General features: G+C 49.8%; 1 protein-coding gene across 2 annotated transcripts; it reads left to right on the forward strand.

Annotated features, from left to right (window-relative positions):
* The first annotated feature begins 41 nt into the window (after positions 1-41).
* On the forward strand, positions 42-25,013 carry CCS (copper chaperone for superoxide dismutase). Of its 2 annotated transcripts, none has more exons than XM_049781180.1 (8): positions 42-133; positions 462-534; positions 21,098-21,235; positions 21,391-21,568; positions 22,043-22,103; positions 24,455-24,532; positions 24,604-24,707; positions 24,809-25,013. In XM_049781180.1, the coding sequence occupies exons 1-8, from the start codon at positions 77-79 to the stop codon at positions 24,960-24,962; spliced, it is 843 nt and encodes a 280-aa protein (XP_049637137.1). In that variant the 5' UTR covers positions 42-76; the 3' UTR covers positions 24,963-25,013. The 2 variants fall into 2 exon arrangements, with proteins under 2 accessions (XP_049637137.1, XP_049637139.1); XM_049781182.1 differs by having other exon boundaries at positions 42-121.
* The last annotated feature ends 1,325 nt before the right edge of the window (positions 25,014-26,338 follow it).

Genomic DNA, 26,338 nt, shown 5'->3' on the forward strand with positions numbered 1-26,338 from the left:
GGGGCTCCGCCTCCTTCTCCGCCTCGGCTCCGTAGTTGCACTTCAGGACCGGAGCTGTTCAGGCCCAGTGTCCGGGATGGCCTCGGACCCGGAGCCGGGGAAAGGCGGCACCGCCTGCACGGTGAGGGTGGAGGTGACGTCGGGCCGATCTTGAATTCGGGAGAGGGTTAAAGGTCTCCACCCGCAGGTCGGGGAGCTCCCTGCACCCCACACCCATGCCCCAGGACTTTGAAGGTGCACCAGAGTCTAGGTTCCCTGGACAGTAATATTGGGGCGTGTTGGAGTTGCAGGAGTGTTGGTGCAGGAATGATCCTAGGGATGGAGGAAGGAGGTGTTTGACGAGGGGTGGGGAGAAGGGAACAGGTGTCTCCCCTGGACTCCCAGGGGTGTTCTGGAAAGTTCCAGAGCAGGTGCCTTAGGAAGGCCCCAACTCTCATGCCTGCTCCCTGTTGCTCTTGTAGCTGGAGTTCGCGGTGCAGATGACCTGTCAGAGCTGCGTGGATGCAGTGGGCAAGTCCCTAAAAGGGGTGACAGGTAAGAGCCAGTTTAAGGTTAAGGCCACATTCGGGGCCTCTGGACGGTGCTGACAGCTCAGACAGAACCTGGGCTGTTCCTAGGCCGACTTTGAGGTCCCTTGAGAGAAAGGTGGGATTGATATCAGGGACCCATGGGTTAAGCCAGAGTCCGTCCTCGTCCTGCCTGTTCTGCCAGAACCCCCTCACCCCCCTTGGTAAAGGCCCATCCTTCACCCACAAAGCTTGGAGAGGAACCAGAGAGTAGCTCCACCTCCAGAGGGAGTTCCCTGGCAGACAGTTTCTCACTTGGCAAACTGCATAAATCCTTCGCAAAGCAAGCAGCCAGGTGGGCAGAGTGGGGAGGCTGTTCAGCTTCTCAAAAATCTACCCGCTGCCCTGGAGGTGACCCTGCTCTGGGGCCAGGGGTATGGGGTGAAGGCTGTTCTGCCCACAGTGCTCAGTGGGGGTGAACTAGGGATTAGTACACAGGGCAGAACAGTTCACACCCCTGTTCTGTACATGTTACTTTTTGGAAACTGTTCCAGAGGATGTTGTGAAGACCGACCAGTTAGTAGAGATAATGCACTTCGGAAAAGGCTTTGACCTACAGCAAGACCCACTAAACCTTCAGAGTTGTTTGGAAATGGTGGTGATGGTTGGGTGAACAAAACAGGACAGAGGTGGGTTTTTTTTGGGGGGGGAGTGACTCCCAGTGGGGCTCAGTTACCTCGGGACCACTGATGCCTTTGGTGTTTGCACTTAAGATAGGCCATGCTGGGAGCCCACAGGGCCATACCTGGCAGTACTCGGGACCACTGTAGTTAGGGAGCTGGACCTCGTGACCATATGCATGTGCTCCAGCCCTGTAGGTCATATCCTGAGCCCCAGGGGGACACATCTTGAAGTGGGGTTTGCTTAAACTATGTTTCAGAGATTTGTATGAGGACCTGGGTCAACAGAGTAATTTCCTCAAGACTGGGATATTCTGACCAAAGCTTCCTGTCTCTTCACTTTCTTTATAGCCTTTTTCTTAGGCTGGGGAAAGTACAGGCACTGAGGCACTTGCCTTGCACCCTGTCAATCCTGGTTTTGTCCCCAGCACTACATATTTCCCCACTTCCCACTAGGAGTCAGTCTTGAGCACAGAGCCAGGAGTAAAACATGAGCCGTGGAGCCAAAACAACCCTCAGGGGTCCTCAAACTTTTTAAACAGGGGGCCAGTTCACTGTCCCTCAGACCATTGGAGGGTCTGACTATAGTAAAAACAAAACTTATGAACGAATTCTTATGCACACTGCATATATCTTATTTGCAATGAAGAAACAAAACAGATACAAATACAATATGTGGCCCGCGGGCCATAGTTTGAGGACCACTGCATGTATGTATGTATGTGTATATGATATATACACATACATATGCTCTGGGTTTTGGCCACACCCTGATTTTGCTTAGGATTTTACTCCTGGCTCTGTGCTCAGGTAGTACCTCAGGAAATCATATGTGGTGCTGGGGATGGAACCTGGATCATTGCCCCACCTGCTGCACTATCTCTCAAAGGCCTCATGGGTAAAGCCTGTGCTCTGCCGCATCCAGCTCTGTGACATACTCCTGTCAGAACAGGGGATGACTTGGGGACACACAGTGAGAGATGTTATACCTCTATGCTGGGGCTCCTGTACCCACTGAAGACTCCTGGGGACTGTTGTCTGGTCTGGGGGATGGGTCTAGTATGACTTTCTTAGAGGCTTGGGGTGGGGGAACTTGTAGTTGAAAGAGAGTAAGAGGGAAAGGGAGACATTGAGTTGTTCTGACTTTGGGGAACAGGATTGAGGTCCCCAACTAGAGGACTGGAACAATGGTATAGCAGGTAGGATATTTGCCTTGTGGCTGACTGATCCCTGGCATCCCATATGGTCTCTGGAGCACTACCAGGAGTGGTTCCTGAGTTAGGGCCAGGAGTAACCCCTGAGCACAGCCAGTGTGGCCCCAGAAAACAAACAAACAATAAACATAAGAAAAAGAAAAAACAGTAGAGGGATAGGGAAGATGAGCCCTGCTGAGTGTCACTCCTCTGCCTCTGATCTGCTCTCAAGCCCCCTACTATCTCAGCGTTTCTTTCTCACTGGGGTTTGGGCTGAACAAGACTGGTCTGAGCCTGCTTGGAGCCTTCCCAATGGAGTTTCTGTTTAGTGGGGGCCCAGCTTCTTAGGGCTGATGGACACACCCTGTATAGCAGGTGCCTGGAATCAGCCATTCTCAGGAGACCCCATTAAGGACACACACACATTAAGGACACACACACATTAAGGACACACACACATTAAGGACACACACACACACACACACACACACACACAGGTGCCTGGAATCAGCCATTCTCAGGAGACCCCATTAAGGACACACACATATTAAGGACACACACACACACACACACACACACACACACACACACACACACACACACACACACACACACACACACACACACACACACACCAGCAGCCCCTGCTATATCTGAAATTCCCTGGAACCGGAACTGCCTTTTCCCAGATTCCTGCCTCCTACCAGACCAGACCTGTCTCAGCCTCTCCCCGCCTGCCCGCAAAAACCTCATCTTTGCACGCCCTGTCACCTCAGGTGCCCCATGTTCTACTATTGCCACTTCAGAGCTGGAAGGAATTTCCCACTTGTATGACCAAGAATGTTCTTGACCTGCTGAAGACCTCATGACCAGTGGTAGAGCACAGGCCTTGCATGTGTGAGGCCCTGGGTTCAGTTCCCAGTGCCACATAATCCCCCTGAGCACTGCCAGGAGCAAACACTTCCAGCTCCTCCAATCCCCTTGGGCATGGCCCAATAGAACAAAAGTCAAAAAAACTTTTCCTGGGGCCTGAGAGATAGTACAGAGGTAGGGTGTTTGCCTTGAATGCAACCAGCCCAGGAGGGACCTGGTTCAATATCCTGCATCCTATGTGGTCCCCCAGCCTACCAGGGGCAATTTTTGAGGGTAGAGCCAGGAATAATCCCTGAGCACTGCTGGGTGTGGCCCAAAAAACAATCAATAAAGTTTAAAAAAATTTTTTTCCTGGGGCTGGAGAGATAGCACACTCAGTGTAGGGCATTTACCTTGCACGCAGCTGATTTGAAAAGACTGTGGTTCAAATCCTGGCATCCCATATGGTCCCTCAAGCCTAACAGGAGCAACTTCCGAGTACAGAGCCAGGAGTAAATAACTCCTGAGCACTGCCGCATGTGACCCAAACCCCCCCCCACCAAATTTTTTTTTCCTAGTAACAATAAAGGGGTTGGAGCAATAGCTTAGCAATAGGGTATTTGCTTTGCATGCGGCCAACCTGGCATGGACCCGGGTTCGATCCCTGGCATCCTATATGATCCCCAAGCTTGCCAGGAGTGATTTCTGAGCCCAGAGCCAGGAGTAACCCCTGAGTGCCACCGGGTGTGGCCCCCCAAAACAATAAAGTTTGAATGCTTCACGGGGCCAGAGTCACTGGGCCCTGCAAGAACCCTCTGACCCCTCCAAAGGGACAGAATCATCTCCACTGGCAGAGGAAGATCAGCTGCAAGGTGGAAACAACTAAACCTGGAGCCCACCGACCTCTCCTGGGCCTCCCTATAGCAAAATTCAAGTCCAAATTCTTCTTTGTTGGAGGGTGCAGAGGCTGGCTGTGCTCCCCCCAGTCAGATCTGCTATCAGCCAGCGACCAATCAATAAACTTTTTTTAACAAACCCCAGCTCCTGCCTGCTGCCTGTTCTGTTGCTCTCTGCGCTTCTGTGCTCTGCACTCCAGCTCTGCCCATGAGGCCTTGTTCCTCGCATGCATGGTCTTTGCCGCTTGCTGTGCCCGCTACCCACATGCCTTCCCCTTCACTACAGGATCCAAGCTGCCTTCCTTGTGCAGCTTGTCCTGCATCAGTAGATAATGCCCATGGCATGGATCTCAGCCCTCAGTAGGAATCACTGCTCCAAAACTTACACTGCCCAGTGAGATGCCATCTTCCTGGTCCCCTGCTCTCTCTCCACAGCCAGAACATCTCCTGGGAGTCTTGGGTTCGTGAGAGTGAGGGGGGAGGCAGGCGCATGAAGGAGCCTTGAGTGAAACCTTGCACGTTGCCTGCTTATCTGAGCCAGGGAAGTCTCAGGCTTATCTGAGCCATGTGGGGCTCAGGCCAGGGAGTGTGGAGGGTTCTTGGGCTCTGGCCTGGCTGCCCTCCCAGATCTGTGTACAAGCTTTCAGCAGGGGCCCACAGAAGCTCTGCTCAGTTCCCTACAGTGGGGGATCATAAGCAGCTATTCTGTGCAGGGAGAAGCAGCTGGACTACTTGGGAGCTTTCTCAGAGTCTCCCGACACTTGAGGGGCCATGAATGTTTGATGGCTTCCCAAGCCCACCTCTCCCTCAGTAGCACCCCCAATACTGGGTCTGAGGGCTCTGAGAATGCAGGCCAGAATTTTTGTTGTTGTTGTTGTTTTTTGGGTCACACCTGGCAGCGCTCAGGAGTTCCTCCTGGCTCTGTGCTCAGAAATCGCTCCTGGCAGGCACAGGGGGACCATACCATTCGTCCTGCATAGCTGCATACAAAGCAAATGTATAGGGCCCGGAGAGATAGCACAAGTGGCGCATTTGCCTTGCAAGCAGCTGATCCAGGACCAAAGGTGGTTGGTTCGAATCCCGGTGTCCCATATGGTCCCCCGTGCCTACCAGGAGCTATTTCTGAGCAGACAGCCAGGAGTAACCCCTGAGCACCACCGAGTGTGGCCTAAAAAAAAAAAAAAAAATGTATACTGCTGTGCTATCTCTCTGGCCCCTGGGAGAAGTCTTGTATGCTTCCTTGTTCCACTATTGTCTCCTGTGATGGCTCACAAGGAAGTCTGGGCCTCTTGAAGCTGAAGTTTTTCCAGTTTGGGGCTATGTGGGAGGAGGTTTGGGGCTATACCCAGTGATACTCAGGGGTTACTTCTGACTCTGCACTCAGGGAACACTCCTCCTGGTGGTGCTCAAGGGACCATGTAGGATGCTGGGGATTGAACCTTGGTTAGCCGCATGTAAGGCAAATGCCCTCCCCACTGGACTATTGCTTGCTCCTGAAGTCCTTCTAGAACCTTCTTTACTTGGTAGTTTATCTAAGTGCAGTCTGGCTTCTCCTGAAACCTGGGAGCCCCCCACCCAAGTACTGTTGCTTCCCTAACTGTGACCTTGTCTATACATGTTTGCTATTTTGGGCCCCCCTCTCAACACTAGTGCTAGGAGACACCAGGCTTTATCCTCCAGGGTTTGGGAGGCTATGTGTGTGATGTCAGGGATCAAACCCAGACCTGGTGCATCCTAGGCATGTGATTCTGCCCTCTGACCCGTCCCCCTACCCCTCTTCATCCCTTTGTGGCTGAAGATGGATTCACCATGTGAAGGCACATTTTTTGTTTGTTTTTGGGTCACACCTGGCAGTGCTTAGGGATTATTCCTGGCTCTGTGCTCAGAAATCGCTCCTGGCAGGCTCAGAGAACCATATGGTTTGCCAGGATTCGAACCACCATCCTTCTGCTTACAAGGCAAATGCCTTACCTCCATGCTATCTCTCTTGGCTCCTTGGGCACATGCTCATCCACTCCTCAGTGGGCAATTGAGTTGTGTCCACCTTTCGACTATCATGAATAACACGGCTGTTATTCACCTGTGCTTATAAAAATATTTTAAAGGGATCATATATTATTTAAAAATATATACATTGTGGGCCCGAAGAGATAGCACAGCGGCGTTTGCCTTGCAAGCAGCCGATCCAGGACCAAAGGTGGTTGGTTCGAATCCCGGTGTCCCATACTTCCCCTGTGCCTGCAAGGAGCTATTTCCGAGCAGACAGCCAGGAGTAACCCCTGAGCACCGCTGGGTGTGGCCCAAAAACCAAAAAAAAAAAAAAATATATATATATATATGTATATATATATGTGTATATATATGTGTATATATATATACATACATACACACATTGTATCTGGGGGCCAGAGTAATAACACAGCAGGAGGGGGTTTTCCTTGCATGTGGTCAACCCGAGTTTCATCTCAGGCATCCCATGTGGTCCCTTGAGCCTGCCAGGAGTGATTTATGAGTGCAGAGTTAGGAGTATCTCCTGAATGTCACCTGATGTGGCTCAAAAAACATACATATATACTACGTATGTGTATATATATTTATATAAAATATTTGACATGTGATCAAAGCTTACAGCAATCCTGGGCGTAAGATAGGATCAGCTTCCTTTTCTAGAGAAAGAATCAAACTCGGGCCAGAGCTGTAGTATACCATTTGCCTTGCACTCAACTACCTGGGTTCCATCCTCGGCATCCCTTAGGGTCCCCTGAGCCCTGCTAGGAGTGATCCCTGAGCGCAGAACCAGGGCTAAGTCCTGAGCATCTGAATGTGGCTCATAAACAAAGGGGGACCAGAGAGATAGCATAGCAGTGGGGCTTTTGCCTTGCATGCAGCTGAATCGGGAGGCTCCTGGTTCAATTCCTGGCATCCCGTAGGGTCCCCCCTGGGGCCTGTCAGGGGCAATTTCTGAGTGCAGAACCAGGAGTAACTCCTGAGTGCCGCTGGGTGTGGCCCCAAAAAACAAACAATCAAGAAAGAATTTTTTTTTTTAAAGAAAGGCAGACTGAAATATCAAGAGATTTTACATTGGGGCTAGAGAGATAGTACAGTGGGCAATAGTACAGCGGCTTTGCATGCACTGACTTAGGTTTGATCTCCAGCATATATATGGTCCCTTGAGCACTTCCAGAAGAACTCCCTAAGCAGGGATCTGAAAGGACAGAGGCTGAGATAGATTTGACCAACTAAATTTTTTTTTTTTTTTTTGGTTTTTGGTTTTTGGGCCACACCTGGCGGTGCTCAGGGGCTACTTCTGGCTGTCTGCTCAGAAATAGCTCCTGGCAAGCACGGGGGACCATATGGGACACCGGGATTCGAACCAACCACCTTTGGTCCTGGATTGGCTGCTTGCAAGGCAAACACCACTGTGCTATCTCTCTGGGCCCGACCAACTAAATTTTTCATTGGGGTGTGGGAGGTTTGCTCCTGTGTGAGGTCTGACAGTCCCCAGTCCTGCAGAGGCTGCCAGAGTAGGATTATATAGCTTACGTCTGGAGGAAAAGAGCACAGGAAGAAGTATCATTGATATATTCTTTCTTTTTTTGGGGGGGGGTTCGCACCCAGCAGTGCTTAGGGCAGGGGTCTCAAACTCAATTTACCTGGGGCCCCAGGAGGCAAAGTCGGGCCACAAACGGTCCTCGGGCCGCAAACGGTCCTCGAGCCACGAGTTTGAGACCCCTGGCTTAGGGGTTACTCCGGGCTCTATGCTCAGAAATTGCTCCTGGCAGGCTCGGGGGACCATATGGGATGCCGGGATTCAAACCACTGTCCTTCTGCATGCAAGGCAAATGCTCTACCTCCATGCTATCTCTCCAGCCCCTAATGATATGTTCTTAGCTTAAAAATTCCCATCTTGGGGGGCCGGCGTGGTGGCGCTAGAGGCAAGGTAGCACCTTGCCAGCGCTAGCCTAGGACAGACTGCGGTTCTATCCCCCCCCCCCCTGCATCCTTTATGGTCCCCCGAACCTGCCAGGAGCAATTTCTGAGCTTAGATCCAGGAGTAACCCCTGAGCGCTGCCAGGTGTGACCCAAAAACAAAAACAAAAATTCCTGTCTTGGGGCCAGAGAGATAGCACTGAGGTAGGGCAGGGTGTTTGCCTTGCACTCTGCTGATCTAGGATTGACTGTCCTACTCCGTGCCTGCCAGGGGCAATTTCTGAGCACAGAGGCAGGAATAGCTCCTGAGCACTTCTGGGTGTGACCCAAAAACAAAATAAAATATTTTTCCATCTTGGGGCAGAGTGATCGCACAGTAGGGATGGAATTTGCCCTGCACATACCAGTCCCAGGCTCTATTTTCTGCATCCCATTTGGTCCCAGGAGCCTTCCAGAATAATTTCTTTTTTTGTTTGTTTTTTTTTTTTGGGCCCCACCCGGTGGTGCTCAAGGGTTACTCCTGGCTCTATATTCAGACATAGCTTCTGGCAGTCTCCAGGGAACATATGGGATGCCAGGATTCGAACCATAGTCCCTCCTGGGTCTGCTGTGTGGAATGCAAATGCCCTATGTTGTGCTATCTCTTCAGCCCCTCCAGCAGTGATTTCTGATCAAAGAGACAAGTAAATCCTGAGCGCCACCAGGTGTGGCCCAAAAAGAACAACAAAAATGTTCTCATCTCCCCTCTAAGCAGGTGGGGTGGATTTCTGTGGCCTTGTCACAGACCCATCGTGAATCTGACAGGAGTAACCCCTGAGTGCTCAGGTATAATCTAGAAATTTCTCATGCTACTTCCTGTGGAAAGGGGTGTTGTCTAGAAAATTGGCTGGTTTGGGGAATCACAGCAGTTACGGTAGGTCTAGAACAGCATCATCTGGTGAAAGGTGGCTTTGGACATCTCGAATGCGTGTCTGAATGAGCATGAATAAACCAGGCGAGTAAAGAGAGAATTAGAATGACTGTCATGTGGCCAAAAGCAGAAGTAGTCATGGCCAAGCCTCATTCAATAAATTACATCCTTACTTCTCCCAGACCTGGTTAACTAACCAATAAGCCAAGAAGTTAAAAATGCGAGAAGTTTGGGCCTGTGCAGTAGCACAGCAGTAGGGCGTTTCGTGGCTGACCCAGGACGGACACAGATTCGATTTCTGGCATCCCATATGGTTCCCCCAGCCAGGATCGATTCCTGAGTTCAAAGGCAGAAGTAACTCCTGAGCACTGCCGGTGTGGCCCAAAAACCAAAAATAAATTAAATAAGGGGGCTGGAGAGATAGCACAGCAATAAAGCATTTGCCTTGCATGCAGTCAACACAGACCTTGGTTTGAATCCCAGCATCCTATATGGTCCCCCGAGCCTGCCAGGAGTGACTTCTTAGCACAGAGCCAGGAGTAACCCTTGAGCGCCGTTGAGTGTGATCCAAAACAAAACAAAACAAAAATAAAATAAAATAGCACAGCGGTAGGGCGTTTGCCTTGCACGCAGCCGATTCAAATCCCGTGATTCAAATCCCGGAATCCCATATGGTCCCCCGAGCCTGCCAGGAGTGATGTCTGAGTGCAGAGCCAGGAGTAACCCCTGAGTGCTGCCAGGTGTAACCCTAAAACTAAATAAATAAATAAATAAATAAATGGGAGAGGTTTGAATTATATGGCAAATTGTATGGTGATGGGAGTATCGAATCCAGTAGGGAAGCAAGAAGATACTTGAAAAGGAGGAAGAGTTGGGCTGGAGTGATGGCACAGCAGTAGGGCGTTTGCCTTGCATGCGGCTGACCCAGGATGGACCCAGATTTCGTATGGTCTCCTGAGCCTTCCAGGAGCGATTTCTGAGTGCAGAGCCAGGAGGAACCCCTGAATGCCACGGGGTGTGGCCCAAACACCAAGAAAGAAAAAAAAAAGAGAGGCACATCCAGTAGGAAGGCCAGAAAGTACTGTTGAAAAGGAGAGGGCAGGGCCTGGCGAGATAGCACAGCGGCGTTAGCCTTGCAAGCAGCCAATCCCGGACCAAAGGTGGTTGGTTCGAATCCCGGTGTCCCATATGGTCCCCCGTGCCTGCCAGGAGCTATTTCTGAGCAGAGAACCAAGAATAACCCCTAAGCACCGCCGGTTGTGGCCCAAAAACCAAAAAAAAAAACCAAAAAAAAAAGAAAAGAAAAGTAAAGGAGAGGGCATCCAAGTGCCCTTGCTAACAGGAATTCGATGAGTCAGAGCCTGAGGCGGTTGCTTAGACCAATGAGGAAGGAGAAAGGAGGCGGAGAAAGATGCTGAGGGTCATATAAGTAATAGCTAGTAGGGCATTTGCAGTCAGAGTCTTCTCATGAGGGTCCACAGTCTCAGACCCTACTACCAGGAATACGAAGGCAAGAAAGGGACGAACTACAGCAGCTAAAGTTAGAGAAATCTGAGGAATCACAAGTGAACTTCAGGCTGGTGGGGCCCGGAGGACTCACTGAATCTCACATATCTGCTGGAAGGTCTGAGTTGGAGTCTGCTGGCAGGTGACCTGGTGTTGGAGCCCTTTTTACCTGGGAAAGGTGATACCACACTGGGACCTTCAGGGCTATGGGTGTGGTGAGAAAGACCATCTAAGGGCATCCTGGTGATTGTACTGGGATAGGATTCTGCTCTTCGGAATCTATGAGTTTCTGGTGCTATGGATTCAACCTCAAAGGAATCCAGCTCTACAGGAGAGGGTAAGTAGCTGTCTGAGCATGGATAAGGAGGGTAGGTAGTCAGCCCAGAGAGGGAGGAAGATGGTAGAGAAGGGCTGAGGAGGAAGGGTTGAAAGGGGGACTCTGGGGGCCGGAGAGATAGCATGGAGGTAAGGCGTTTACCTTTCATGAGAAGGTCATCAGTTCAAATCCCGGGTCCCATATGGTCCCCCGTGCCTGCCAGGAGCAATTTTTGAGCACGGAGCCCGGAAAAACCCCTGAGCACTGCTGGGTGTGACCCAAAAACCACAAAAAAAAAAAGGGGGGGGACTCTGCCGGCTGCCCATAAGCCTGTCAAAGCCATGGGGAGCAGCTCCATCCAGGACTTTGAGCCCTGGTTAGCTTAGCCAGCTGACTTAGGGGTGGTGGACCATACTGGCAGCATTCAGGGGTTACTCCTGACTTTTGGGCTCAGAAATTACCCTGGTAGGCTCAGGGGACCTGATGGGATGCCGGGGATCAAACCCAGGTTGGCTGCATACAAGGCGAACCCTCCCCGCTACTATTGCTCCAGGCCCAGACAGCTGATTTTTCAGCACACCTTTTGACTTGTTCAATTTTCCAAACATAGTACATATATACTAGGCTGGAGCAACCTTGCATCTAGGGGATGAGAGTAATACTTGGAGGTCGAAGGCTAAGTGTGTCCCCAGAATAGTGGGTTCCTTTAAAGGGGAGACTGTACCTCAATACAGACATTCACTCAGGAAGATTATGTTCAGCTGGACCCAAATCATCCAGGTTGTCGGGCCTCACCTAGGCCACCCTTGTGACATCTCATACTGCTGAATGACCTTTTTTAGGGCCTTCTTTCCAATCTGGTCCTGCCTTTTACCTTAATCATGTTGCATAGAATGGAAGACAAAGGCATAATATCTCTTCAGTAGATACAAAGCCTGGTATCTCAGACCATACACAAGAGACTGGAGCTTATTAGAAGTTTATCTTATCTTTTTGAGGGAGTTCTTTCTGGTAAAGCAATTATAAATTAGCAGGACCCCATAAAAATAACTTTGAACAGAATCTAAATTCCTAGAGACAAACCTATTTCATGCTTTGAACAGGTGTGGCTGGTTTTACATTGGATTCTAACTAGAGGCTGCATTATCCTTCCATGGGCCCAGAAAATGGCTTTGACATCAAAACTATGTCCCTGAATGAAGCATGGTTTTTCTTTCCACCTTTACAATTAACAACAAACTCACTCAAAAGTTTTGTCTTTTTGGGCCTGAGTGGTAGGGCATGTGTCTCTTATGTAGCTGACCCAGGAAGGACACAGGTTCAATCCTGGGCATTTCATGGATTCCCCCAAGCAGGAGCAATTTCTGAGCTCAAAGCCAGGAATAACCCCTGAGCGCCTCCGGGTGTGGCCAAAAAAAATCTTAAAAAAAGTTTTGTCTTTTGTTTGTTTGTTTTGGGGTCACATCCGATGGCGCTCAGGGGTTACTCCTGGCTCTGTGCTCAGAAATCGCTCCTGGCAGGGTCGGGGGGAACCCTATGGGATGCTGGGAATCAAACTGGGGTCCATCCTGAGTTGGCCATGTGCAAGGCAAATGCCCTACTTGCTGTCAGCAAGTAACTTAGGATAGTAACTTTTATGTTGTTGTTGTTGTTTTTGGTCCACACCCAGCAATGCTCAGATTACTCCTGCCTCCTGGCTCAGCACTCAGAAATTGCTCCTGGCAGACTCTGGGGACCATATGGGATGATGGGGATTAAACCAGGTCTGTCCCAGGTTGGCCATTTGCATTAATGCACTGATGCTGTGCTATTGCTCCAGCCCCAAGGATAGTAACTTTTTTTTTTTGTTTTTTTGGGCCACACCCAACAGCAGCTAAGGGTTTATTTCTGACTCTGTGCTCTGAAATTCGCTCCTGGCAGGCACAGGGGACCATATAGGATGCCGGGATTTGAACCACCGTTGGTCCTGAGTTGGCTGCTTGCAAGGCAAACACCCTACTGCTGTGCAGGATAGTAACTTTTATTTATTTATTTATTTATTTATTTATTTATTTATTTATTTATCTAATTTATTATTGGTTTTTTTGGCCACACCCAGTGACACTCAGGGGTTACTCCTGACTATGCACTCAGAAATCACTCCTGTGGGCCCGGAGAGATAGCACAGCAGTGTTTGCCTTGCAAGCAGCTGATCCAGGACCTAAGGTGGTTGGTTCGAATCCCGGTGTTCCATATGGTCCCCCGTGCCTGCCAGGAGCCATTTATGAGCAGACAGCCAGGAGTAACCCCTGAGCCGCGCCGGGTGTGGCCTAAAAACCAAAAAAAAAAAAAAAAAAAAGAAATCACTCCTGGGGCCGAAGCGATAGCACAGCGGTAAGGTGCCTTGCACACAACCAACACAGGACGGACGGCTCTTCAAACCTTGGCATCCCATATGGTCCCCCAATCCTGCCAGGGTGATTTCTGAGCACAGAGCCAGGAGTAGCCCCTAAGCTGAGTGCCGCTGGGTGTGACCCCCTCCCCCCAAAAAAGCTCCTGGCTTGAGAAACCATATGGGATGCTGGGGGATTGAACCATTTTTCGTCCTAGGCTAGCATGCAAGGCAGATGCTATACTGCTTGCCCCACCACTCAGGCCCCAGGATAGTAACGTCTTTTTTTTTTGTTTGTTTGTTTTTTTGGGTCAAACCCAGCAGTGCTCAGGAATTACTCCTGGTTTTAGGCTCAGAAATCGCCCCTGGCAGGCACAGGGAACCATATGGGATGCCAGGATTTGAACCACCATCCTTCTACATGAAAGGATAAATACATAAAGCCTTACCTCCATGCTATCTCTCCAGCCCCAAGGATAGTAATTTCTTTTTTTTTTTTTTTTTTTTTTTTTTTTTGGGCCACACCCGGCATTGCTCAGGGGTTACTCCTGTCTGCTCAGAAATAGCTCCTGGCAGGCACGGGGGGACCATATGGGACACAGGGATTCGAACCAACCTTCTTTGGTCCTGGATCGGCTGCTTGCAAGGCAAACGCAGCTGTGCTATCTCTCCAGGCCCAAGGATAGTAATTTCTTTTTTTTTTTTTTGGGGGGGGGCCACACCCAGTAACGCTCAGGGGTTACTCCTGGCTATGTGCTCAGAAGTTGCTCCTGGCTTGGGGGACCATATGGGACACCGGGGGATCGAACCGCGGTCTGTCCAAGGCTAGCGCAGGCAAGGCAGGCACCTTACTTTTAGCGCCACCTCCCGGCCCCGGATAGTAATTTCTAACCTTAGATTTAGTTAATTGGAGGTGACCTTTCCCAGGAAGCATTTGGTCATTTCAACTAGGCCTCAGGCTAGTCTTTCAGTCTTTTTTTGTTTTGTTTTCTTTCTTTCTTTTTTTGTTTTTTGGTTTTTGGGCCACACCCAGCGATGCTCAGGGGTTACTCCTGGCTGTCTAGGGGTTACTCCTGGCTGTCTAGGGGTTACTCCTGGCTGTCTGCTCAGAAATAACTCCTGGCAGGCACGGGAGATCATATGGGACACCGGGATTTGAACCAACCACCTTTGGTCCTGGATCGGCTGCTTGCAAGGCAAACACCTCTGTGCTATCTCTCCGGGCCCTCTTTCAGTTTTCTTTTTTTTTTTTTTTTTTGGGTCACACCCGGCAGTGCTCAGGAGTTACTCCTGGCTCCATGCTCAGAAATTGCTCCTGGCAGGCACAGGGGACCATATGGGACGCTGGGATTAGAACTGATGACCTCTTGCATGAAAGGCAAATGCCTTACCTCCATGCTATCTCTCCAGCCCCCCTCTTTCAGTTTTCTTAACCCAAAAGTGTTCTTCTAGGTCTTGAAGCAGATAGATGGAGGCTCCATTTCCTCCAATTTCTTCTGGTTAATTAGTGACGGTCTCTTTAAGACATCATCTTTGTAATCAATGTACTGGAGGCCTTAGGCTCTCCTGTCTTGTAGGTAGGGAACGGCACAAAGCCTATTCCATCTGAGCCCTTGGTGGGAGTCACATTTTGGGGTGTTCAGAGCAATTGAAGTTAAGTCAAGCCAATATGACACATTTCAGGGTCCTGTAAGACCCACCTACAACATAAATTTTGGGGTTCAGAGGTCTCTACTTGAGATGTTGAAGTGTATAAGTGGCTACTTTGTTACTCTGTTAATAAATGGGAACCCCTTTACCATCTTTCAGCAAGATATCCTATTTTCCTGGATCTAGGCAAAGAAGGATATTGTCATGAGGTATTTAATATGTAAAAGGTATGGAGAAAAGCTATCTCTGCATTCTCTTTTTTTTTTTTTTTTTTTGGTTTTTGGGTTACACCCGGCAGCGCTTAGGGATTACTCCTGGCTCGGTGTTCAGAAATCGCTCCTGGCTCGGGGGACCATATGGGATGCAGGATTCAAACCACCGTCCTTGGGGCCCGGAGAGATAGCACAGCGGGGCGTTTGCCTTGCAAGCAGCCAATCCAGGACCAAAGGTGGCTGGTTCAAATCCCGGTGTCCCATATGGTCCCCCGTGCCTGCCAGGAGCTATTTCTGAGCAGACAGCCAGTAGTAACCCCTGAGCACCGCCGGGTGTGGCCCAAAAACAAAAACAAAAACAAAAACAAAAAAAAAAACACCGTCCTTTCGCATGCAAGGCAAATGTCCTACCTCCATGCTATCTCTCCGGCCCCAGTTTCCCATAATTTCCCTCGCCCCCCTGTTTCCCATAATTTTTTTTGTTTTGTTTTGTTTTTGGGCCACACCCGGCCGATGCTCAGGAGTTAATCCTGGCTGTCGGCTCAGAAATAGCTCCTGGCAGGCACAGGGGACCATATGGGACACCGGGATTCGAACCAACCACCTTTGGTCCTGGATTGGCTGCTTGCAAGGCAATGCCACTGTGCTATCTCTCCGGGCCCTGTTTCCCATAATTTTTAAGTGCCCAAGTGTAACATAAGTTTGGACCATGTAAGATCCATAGACCTTGCCAGAAAGTATTAGAAAAACTCTGCAAATATAATTTAAAGATATCCTTATAACATTCCAGTTGGACCAGTTTCTTCCTTAGGAAACAAACCCTCAAACCTTCTACATGTTCCTTTAACCCTTACGCCTTCTACACATTCATTTATTTATTTTATTTTTGTTTTTTTTGGGCCACACCTGGTGGCACTCAGGGTTGCATCTGGCTCTGCACTCAGAAATCATTCCTGGCATGCTTGGGGGACCAGATGGGATGCTGGGAATCAAACCTGGGTCTATTCCAGGTCGTCTACATGCAAGGCAAATACCCTACCGCTGTGCAATCACTCCAGCCCTACACATTCATTTAATTGTTTAATTCCAATTTATAACCATTTGGTTTCATTTTAAAAGAATCCCCTTCTTTTTTTTTAATTTTTATTATCTTTTTAAGAATTCCCTTCTTAAAAAAAAAAGAACTCCCTTCTTTTCCCAACAATCTAACTCTACCCATTATCTTTCTTGCTTAAAATATTATCTTTTTTGTTTGTTTGTTTGTTTGTTTTTTGTTTTTTTTTGTTTTGGTTTGGTTTTTGGTTTTTGGGCCACACCTGGCGGTGCTCAGGGGTTACTCCTGGCTGTCTGCTCAGAAATAGCTCCTGGCAGGCACCGGGGACCATATGGGACACCGGGATTTGAACCAACCACCTTTGGTCTGGATCGGCCGCTTGCAAGGCAAATGCCGCTGTGCTATCTCTCCAGGCCCTTAAAATATTATCTTTATGAACTCAGCACAACTCTACTTTGGAAACAGGTTGCTAATCATTTTCTCATTTAGCATGATAAAATTGTACTCTGTAGTATTTGTTGAAGACTTTCCTGCAGACCTCTGTGAACACAAGACATGAGAACAAGTTTTTTTTTTGTTGTTGTTGTTGGTTTTTTGTGCCAAAACCCGGGATTGAAACATGAGAATAGTTTTATAAATTGCATAAGGCTTCAGAATGCTCACAACTAAAGATCTTATAACACAGACTATTTGTAGCAAAACGTTTGCGCCACATTATAAATTAACCAGAAAGATCTAGTCTTTAAGAGTTGTCTAGGGGTCAGACTGATAGCACAGAGGGTGGGGCATTTGCATGTACACAGCCAATCTAAGTTTGATCCTGGCATTCCATATGGTTCCCCAAGCCTGCCAGGAATCATTTCTTAGTACAGAGCCAGGAGTAGCCCCTGAACGCTGCCAAGTGTAGCTCCCCAAAACAAAACAAAACAAAACAAAAAATTGTCCATAGAATTTTAATTTCTAGACAAAACACAGATAGAAAAGGTTTTAAAACCCTCAAATAGATTTTTATGAAATAGCAATAATTTCACACTTGCAGATAAAATTAGTTTTCTTTTTTTTTTTTTTTTTTTTGGTTTTTGGGTCACACCTGGCATTGCTCAGGGGTTACTCCTGGCTGTCTGCTCAGAAATAGCTCCTGGCAGGCACGGGGGACCATATGGGACACAGGGATTCGAACCAACCACCTTTGGTCCTGGATTGGCTGCTTGCAAGGCAAACGCTGCTGTGCTATCTCTCCGGGCCCAAAATTAGTTTTCTTAAGGTTAAGATTAGATTTTATATCTGGTGATAAGAATGACATACAATAAAACTAATCTCAATGATAGCATGTCCTCTAATGCACTGGGCATGATTACATGATTCTCCATTTTTCAAAAACCACTTAAATCAAAAGGGTCTGTTCCTAGCTGCTGGAAAGGTCAAGTTGTCAAGTACCCTTTCTTCAGCAAAAAGTCCTGAGACTGGACTGGAATTTCAGCAGAAGCCATTGAACTTTTTATCAAGGCACAGTGCTATAACTTCAGATTATCAGGATGTCTGAAATAATCCATTATGAGTGAGAGCACAGAGGTTAGGGTATTTGTCTTGCATGTGGCCAACCTGGCTTCAATCCCGGGTTCAATCCCAGGCTCTCATTTTGTCAGTTCCCTGAGCCCGCCAGGCATGATTTCTGAGTGCAGAGCCAGAAGTAACCGTGAGTGCTGCCAAAAACCAAAAAGAAGTCTCAGATAAAATATTCCTAGACGTGTTAGAATTTGGGTTAATTCCTCTGACTGAAATTATTATTATGAAAACTTTGGTCAGAAGACTTAAAAGAGGGGCCAGAGTGGTGGCACAAGTGGCAGGGTGTCTGTCTTATACTCACTAACCTAGGACGGACCACGGTTTGATCCCTCAGCCCATATGGTCCCCCAAGCCAGGAGCAATTTCTGAGGGCATAGCCAGGAGTAAATCCTGAGCATCACTGGGTGTGGCCTAAAAAATACAAAACAAAACAAAGAAGATTTAAAAGATTAGTTTCCATTCTTAGTTCTAATCCTTTTTTCTTTAAGTTTTTTGGAGGGGAGGGGGGCTGAAGGCCACATCCAGCAGCACTCTGGGGTTATTCCTGGTTCTCACTCAGAAATTACTCCTAGCAGGCTCAGGAGATCATATGGGATGCTGGGGATTAAACCTGGACCAGTTGTGTGCAAGGCCTACCCATTGTACTATTGCTCCAGCATCAAATTTTGGTTTTTGGGTCACACCCGGCAGCGCTCAGGGGTTATTCCTGGCTCCATGTTCAGAAATCGCTCTTGGCAGGCTCGGGTGGGGGGGGGGGGACGGACACATATGGGATGCTGGGTTTTGAATCAAAGACCTTCTGCATGAAAGGCAAATGCCTTACTCCATGCTATATCTCCGGCCCCTCCAGCATCAAATTTTGATACTTAATCAATGATAGGATATCAAACTTTAAGGTATCGGTGCAAGCACTTTTTTTTTTTTCTTCTGATATGTGGGCCCACTGAGTAGCCAAGATTGTTGTGTTACTGCTGGGGACTCAGGTTTCAATCGGGTATATTTCTGGAGAGCCTCAACCAGTTTAGGGTTCCTGGGTGACTGTCCTAAACTTGTCATAATTGACCGCTTTTTGAGCAGCCATCTACATACCATCTCGTTGAAACTGGATGAACTGGTCCTTCCATGTTTGACCCCTGTACCTGGCATCAAAGGTGTCCTGGTGGTACCCACTCAGGGTCATGCCAAAGCATGACCCCTGTTCCTGCTGGTTCAAGGGGTCAGTTAGATGTCAGCCTGATCCTAAGTAATGGCATAGATTTGATTTAAGCCTGGGTAAGATACCAAAACTCTGGCATATGTTGTTGTGGGGTCCTCTGAAAAGGTATCCAGATTTGGGATAAGTAGAACAATGTGAAGGGACCTTCTGGTCCAGTGACCTCATCCAGAGGGGCAAGGAGACAGGGTGGTGGGAAACAGCATGTGGGCTAATGGGAGAAGGATCTATCAGGGGTTCAAGCAGTCCTGTTGGCAGATTAGGAGAAGGGGCAGCACGGGGCAGGCCATGGTTAGATCTGAGGTTGCCTTTAAGGTAAGGCAGGGTGAGGAGGAAGTAGGTAAGAGGAAGACTGGTGAGATGGCGCAGGTGATGGTGGGACAGGAGATCCCATAGGATAAGGAGATGGTGGTGGCTCTCTGGAGGGGATTGCTAGACAGCTTGCCTTGGATTTCTCCAGGCCTTTACAGCCTGGAGTCTCCCTAGGCAGGAGTACTTGGGAAGCGTAATAGGACATAAGGAGAGTGGGATGGGAAATAAAGGAGGAGAAAGCCTGGATGGAGGGTGCTCCAGCCAGCTGTCATGCTGTTGACCGAACGCTCTATGCAGACAAGGTTGAATAACAAATGTGTCTTTTTCTGGCCTTCACAGGCCTTTAGGAAGCTCTTACTGAGGCCAGACAGAAATATACTAGTGGACCAGCATTTTGGGTCGAATATGCGGAACCAACTGGAGAGCTTTTAAGGCACCTGAGTGGTGTGGATGCATCGATTTTGGAGGCGTGATTACCCGTAGTGTCTTCCTGCCTTGTCTGGGTTGAGACCAATTCAGTCATACAAGCAGACACTCACACGTGCACACTAGGAAGGAATCAGAGTCGCCTTTTGGTGAGGATGTCTGAGACAGTGTCATGGACTAGCCAGTTTACTCAGATCCAGGGTGTACCCTGGCCTAGTCAGTGAGCAAGTCCTTCGCCTGAAACCCAGGGCCCAAGACTGAGTGAGGATTGTACAGGACCTGGAGCCCTGTCCTGGGTTTCCGCATGAGATGAAAGGAAGGTGGCCAAGAGGTGGCGGAATAGAAGAGGTGGAGGTAGAGATGATTTGACCAATTGGGCTCCTTATTGAGGGGTGCAGTGCTCTTGGGCGAGGTCTGACAGTCCCCCTAAAGGCTACCAGTCACTGCCAACAACAGTAGAATTATATTATTTTTCTGGTGGGAAAAATCAAAGGTATATGCTGACATATTCTTTTTTTTTTTTTTGGTTTTTGGGTCACACCCAGCAATGCTCAGGGGTTATTCCTGGCTCTACGCTCAGAAATCACCCCCGGCAGGCTCGGGGGACCATATGGGATTCCGGGATTTGAACCAGCGACCTTCCGCATGTAAGGCAACCGCCTTACCGCTGTGCTATCTCTCCGGCCCCCATGCTGACATATTCTTAGTCAGCTTTAGAACTCCTATCTCCCCTCTGAGCAGGTGGAAGTGGGGACTGCCTGATTATTTTCCCCCCAGCAGACCTTACAGGATCTAGGAGTGCTCCCTGAGCACAGATCCAGGAGTAAGCCCTGAGCACAGCTGTGTGTGGTCCAAAATTAAAAAAACAAAACAAAACTGTGCATTGGGCTGGGGAGACAACTCAAAGGTCTGATTCACATACTGGGCATCCAGAGGTCTCAAATTCAATCACCAGCACCACTTGGGTGCCCCCAAGTACTGCTGAGTCTTTTTTTTTTTGTTTTGTTTTTGTTTTTGGGCCACACCCAGAGGTGCCCAGGGGTGACTCCTGGCTGTCTGCTCAGAAATAGCTCCTGGCAGGCACGGGGGACCATATGAGACACCGGGATTTGAACCAACCACCTTTGGTCCTGGATGGGCTGCTTGCAAGGCAAATGCCACTGTGCTATCTCTCCGGGCCCAGTACTGCTAAGTCTTAGCGTGGAGGCCTCGAGCTGTGCTGGGGTGACACTGGTGTCCCACAACACCACAGTCCCAGACCAAGGTGCTCTGAATAGTGGGACCCTTACAGCCAGACCACACATTGCTGGGAGTGAACCCCACCCTCTCCTGATTACTGCTTGGGGGGGGTCCCCTGAAACAAAGAGGCTTGAAGTAGCTTCTGAGCTGGCCTAAGGCATGGCATGATACTGAAGATGGGAGGGTAGCTGCTCGCTGTCCAGACGGTGCCCACTGCCAGCATGGATGTGCCAGGTCCCAACTGCCCTCTGTGCTTCCCTCCCAGGTGTACAGAATGTGGAAGTCCAGCTAGAGAACCAGATGGTCCTGGTGCAGACCACCCTGCCCAGCCAGGAGGTGCAGGCTCTGCTGGAAAGCACCGGGCGTCAGGCTGTCCTCAAGGGCATGGGCAGCAACGGACTGAGTGAGTAGGCGTCACCCTGGCTTTGACCTTGGCTTTGAGAAAAGTGGCCCGGGCCTGACAAAGGAAACCACTCTGGCTTTATTTTGGGGCATTTGAGCTTGAGATGGCTTAAGAGATGGTGTGACAGTTGACACTCAGCCTCTGACACCTTGCAGAGAATCTGGGAGCAGCGGTGGCCATGATGGGGGCACCCGGCTCCGTGCAGGGTGTGGTCCGCTTCCTGCAACTGAGCCCTGAGCGATGCCTCATTGAAGGAACCATTGATGGCCTGGAGCCGGGGCTGCATGGGCTCCACGTCCATCAGTTTGGGGACCTCACCAAGGACTGCAGCAGGTAAGGGGACTTGGTCCCCCCAACTTGGCCCCGTCTTTGACCCTTCCCAGACACTTGAGGTGCTTGGGTCCCCTGTGACACCTATCGACCAACCCAATCTACAGATGTGCAAATTGAGGCTTTGTAGATGAAATTTCTCATCCCAGCACATGTGGTGGTGGGGAAGGTTTGAACCTAAATCTGACCTGGAAGCTCTTGCATCTCTGCCTTTCTGCCCCTGGAAGGGAAGAGGGTCCTGAGTCAGGAAGGAGGGGGCCCCAAGGGAGAGGCTTGTCACTGCGGGTGACCCTGGTGTAATTGGATAACTGGGCCCACTTCTGGGTTCTCTCAGTGCCCTCAACCCATGACTGGTGTGGGCCAGGCCTTTGTTCAGCCTTTGTTCGGTGACAAGTGATGGGGGTAGGAAAAAACCAGACGCCTGAGAGCAGTTTCATGGTTTCAGTTTCACCCTCCGCTGCCCTCTTTTCTTCTCAGCTGTGGGGACCACTTCAACCCTGATGGCACCTCTCATGGCGGCCCCCAGGATGCTGAGCGGGTAAGTGTCTGACGGGAAGAGCCTAGAGCTGAAAGAGGACCGGGCTCCAAGGAGATCTAGGCTGCTCTTGGGGTTGTTGCCTAATTTCTCACTTCTTTCCGATCCCCTTCTGGGGTCTGCACTGCCCTCCCTGAGGCTGCCACTTTCATGAGATCCCAGGACACTCAAAGGTCGGGTGTGGGGCCTTAGGAGGTGTGATACAGGCCTTGACTTGTCATCAGAGAATTCATTGCGTCACCTGCGATACTAAAGAATTGATCCTCTCCAAATACTACTTGTTCTGTTCCCCCTGGAGTACTCAAGCTCTTTTTTCTTTCCTTTTTTTTTTTTTTTTTTGTTGTTTTTTTGTTTTTTTTTTTTTTGTTTTTGGGCCACACCCGGTAACGCTCAGGGGTTACTCCTGGCTATGCGCTCAGAAGTTGCTCCTGGCTTGGGGGACCATATGGGACACCGGGGGATCAAACCGGGGCCTGTCCAAGGCTAGCGCCGGCAAGGCAGGCACCTTACCTTTAGCGCCACCACCCGGCCCCTTTTTCTTTCCTTTTTATTTTTATTATTTATTTATTTTTTTGGTTTTTGGGCCACACCCGGCGGTGCTCAGGAGTTACTCCTGGCTGTCTGCTCAGAAATAGCTCCTGGCAGGCACGGGGGACCATATGGGACACCGGGATTCGAACCAACCACCTTAGGTCCTGGATCGGCTTATTTTTATTTTTTTGATTTTTGGGCAATACCCGGTGATGCTCAGGGGTTACTCTTGGCTATGCTCTCAGATATCGCTCCTGGCTTTAGGGGACAATATGGGACACTGGGATTTGAACCCAGGTCTGTCCTGGATCAGTGCATACAAGGCAAATGTCCTACTGCCGTGCTATCACTCTGGCCCCCTCTTTATTTTTATTTTTTTGGTTTTTGGGCCACACCCGGCTGTGCTCAGGGATTACTCCTAGCTTTGTGCTCAGAAATCACTCCTGGCAGGCTCAGAGAACCATATGGGATGCTGGGAATCAAACCCAGGTCTGTCCTGGGTCGGTCGTGTCAAGCCCTGCCACTGTGCGATCTTACTGGCCTCCTTCCTTTGCCTTTTTTTTTTTTTTTTTGGCTTTTCAGGCCACACCCGTTTGATGCTCAGGGGTTACTCCTGGCTAAGCGCTCAGAAATTGCCCCTGGCTTGAGGGGGACCATATGGGATGTGGGGGATCGAACCACGGTTGCGATCTTTCCTTGGCTAGCGCTCACAAGGCAGACACCTTACCTCTAGCGCCACCTCGCCGGCCCCCTTCCTTTGCTTTTTAAAAAAAATTTCGTGTCAGGCATCAAACCCTCACACAAGGGCCAGAGTAATAGCACTGCAAGTAGGGCACTTGCCTTGCATGTGGCTGGCCTGGGTTTTTTTTTTTTTTTTTTTTTTTTTTTTTGTTTTTGGGCCACACCCGTTTGATGCTCAGGGGTTACTCCTGGCTATGTGCTCAGAAATCGCCCCTGGCTTGGGGGGACCATATGGGACGCCGGGGGATCGAACCTCGGTCCTTCCTTGGCTAGCGCTTGCAAGGCAGACACCTTACCTCCAGCGCCACCTACCCGGCCCCTGGCTGGCCTGGGTTTTATCCGCAGTACCCTATATGGTCTCCTAAGCCCTGTTAGGAGTGATCCCAGAGTGCAAGACAGGAGTAAGCCCTGAGTACTGCCAGGTATGGCCCCCAAACCAAACCAAACCAAACCAACAACAACAAAAAACACCCCTCACATGTAAGGCTGTAAAGGAACTATATATTCCTAACCCTAAGCTTATATTTGGAGTGGGGAAGAGGACCAGGGCTCTCTCCTGGCATTCTCAGCCAACCTAGCTGGTGAGTGAACACAAGAGTCAGGGGTGCTAGGGGTCACTGGAGCCATCCCAGGGGGTCTCAGGGCTGCTCTCTGCAATGCTCAGGATAGATTGTGTATTCCTGGAGCTTGGACCTAGGTTGGTTGCATGTTTTGTATGTGCCTTCACCCCTGCTCTCTGCCTGAAGACCACAGTCCTATAACTGCATTTTAAAAACTGTCTTAACTCTCATGGACCCTTCACACATGCTCCAGAGCAGAGAAGGTTGTACTCTGCACCCCACAGGCTCCATTGTGTGGCCCCAGCATTGAACCAACCACAAGGGCTCAACCGTGACCTCCGGTCCAGGCCTGCCTCCCAGAGTGGAGGACACTGGCTCGTCATAAGCTATTTGAAGCCCAAGGAGGGCCCATGTGTCCTGGACCTTCCCCATCACCCCTCCAAGGAAAGGCACAGACTTGTGGGGACAGGGGTCAGATTGGGGAGGCCAGAAGCATCTAGATTGTCACCCCATTTGTAACAGCACCTAGGAGACCTGGGGAACGTCCATGCTGATGCTGATGGCCGGGCCACCTTTAGGATCGAGGATGAGCGGCTGAAGGTAAGGTGGAAAAGATGGGGCTGGGGGGCTTCCTCACGGGCCCTGCATCTAAGGCTCTGTTCCCCTCCCAGGTGTGGGATGTGATTGGCCGAAGCCTGGTCATTGATGAAGGAGAAGATGACCTGGGCCAGGGCGGCCACCCCTTGTCCAAGATCACAGGCAACTCCGGGAAAAGGTGAGCCCTGGGCCTCATGGTCAATGGAGGCAAGACAGAACTGGGGTGTGACCTAGACAGGCCACCCCAGACTTTGACCCCTGACCGTTGTCCTTCCCCAGGCTGGCCTGTGGCATCATCGCGCGCTCTGCTGGCCTGTTCCAGAACCCCAAGCAGATTTGCTCCTGTGATGGCCTGACCATCTGGGAGGAGAGAGGCCGGCCCATTGCGGGCGAGGGCCGCAGGGAACCGACACAGCCCCCAGCCCACCTCTGAGTGAAGCCTCGAATGGCCACACAGGGCCCTAGTTGGCCTACCTGAGAGACAGGCCTGTGGGGGGAGAGATGGATGCACACAGCCACCTGGTTTCCTGGACAAATTAAATTCTCCTTTTCCTATGGAGCTCTGTGCTTTGTTTGGACACCGAAACACAGTCCCTTGCGCCCCTGCTTCGAATGAGGATGGTTTCTGGGATTTGGAGCCAAATAAAATGAACTCAAGTAATAATTCCAAGTGACAATACAGCAGGTAGGGCACTTGCCTTCCATGCAGCTGACCCAGATTCAATCCCTGGCATTCCATAGTGTCAGGAATGATCCTGAGCAGAGCCAGGAGTCTCTTAGTCTGACTCAGGGAGTCATCCCTGAGCACTGCTGGGTGTAGCCCCCAAACCAAAAGAAGAAAAAGAAATAAAGACTCGTTGATATCCTCTCCTTCAAACCAGATGCTTATTAATTAATCTAAGTTGGGGCTAGAGTGATAATACAGCGGGGAGGGCATTTGCCTTGCACATGGCCTACTCAGGTTTGATCCCTAGCATCCATATGGTCCCCTTAGCTGTGAGGAATAATTTCTGAGTGCAGAGCCAGGAGTAACCTCTAAGAGCTACCAGGTATGGCCCTTCCCCAAAAAACAAAACCAAAACAATCTAAAAGTTAAGTGGCCCTATTTGGACCCTTGGAAAGCAATGGTAGAGACAGTGGGATCCTAGAAGCTTTGCGACAGCCCTTCTCAGGGGCCCGTGTCCCAGGACAAGCGTGAGGGTCAATTTGTCCTATCACCTCACCCAGCTCCACAGGGCTGTGGCTGGTTGGCTGATTGGCGACAAACCTACCTTTAGGAAACTTTGCCCTGCCTGGGCTCCAGCCTGACAGTTGGTGGCCTCCTGGCTTTGCTCCCAGCCTGGCTGTTCTCCTTCACAGCCTGACCCTTGGACCCGAGTTTCAGATCTCTGGGGCTTGTCTGCCAGCTCTCTGGCTTTCTGGAAGCCAGATCCTTCCATACCTGTGGCACAGGCTGTGTTTGTGGCAGGAATCTCACTGGGCCTCAGGCCTTCATCAGACTCACAGCTGTATTTGCCCCTTCTCAGTCTCAAGTGCTTGCCACCCCAGTCTACTCTGTCATTCTTCAAGGAGTTAGTATTTCCCATTAGTAGTTTCTTCCTCTGAATAGTTGATTTTTTTTTGTTTTGTTTTGTTTTGTTTTGTTTTGTTTTTGGGTCATACCCGGCAGCGCTTAGGGGTTACTCCTGGCTTTACACTCAGAAGTAATTCCTGGCAGGCTCGGGGACCATGTGGGATGCTGGAAATCAAACCAAGTTTTGTCCGGTGTTGATCACGTGCAAGGCAAACACCCTACCTCTCCAGCCCTAT

The sequence above is a fragment of the Suncus etruscus genome, chromosome 9 (genome assembly GCF_024139225.1).
Source record: "Suncus etruscus isolate mSunEtr1 chromosome 9, mSunEtr1.pri.cur, whole genome shotgun sequence".
Lineage (NCBI taxonomy): Eukaryota > Metazoa > Chordata > Mammalia > Eulipotyphla > Soricidae > Suncus > Suncus etruscus.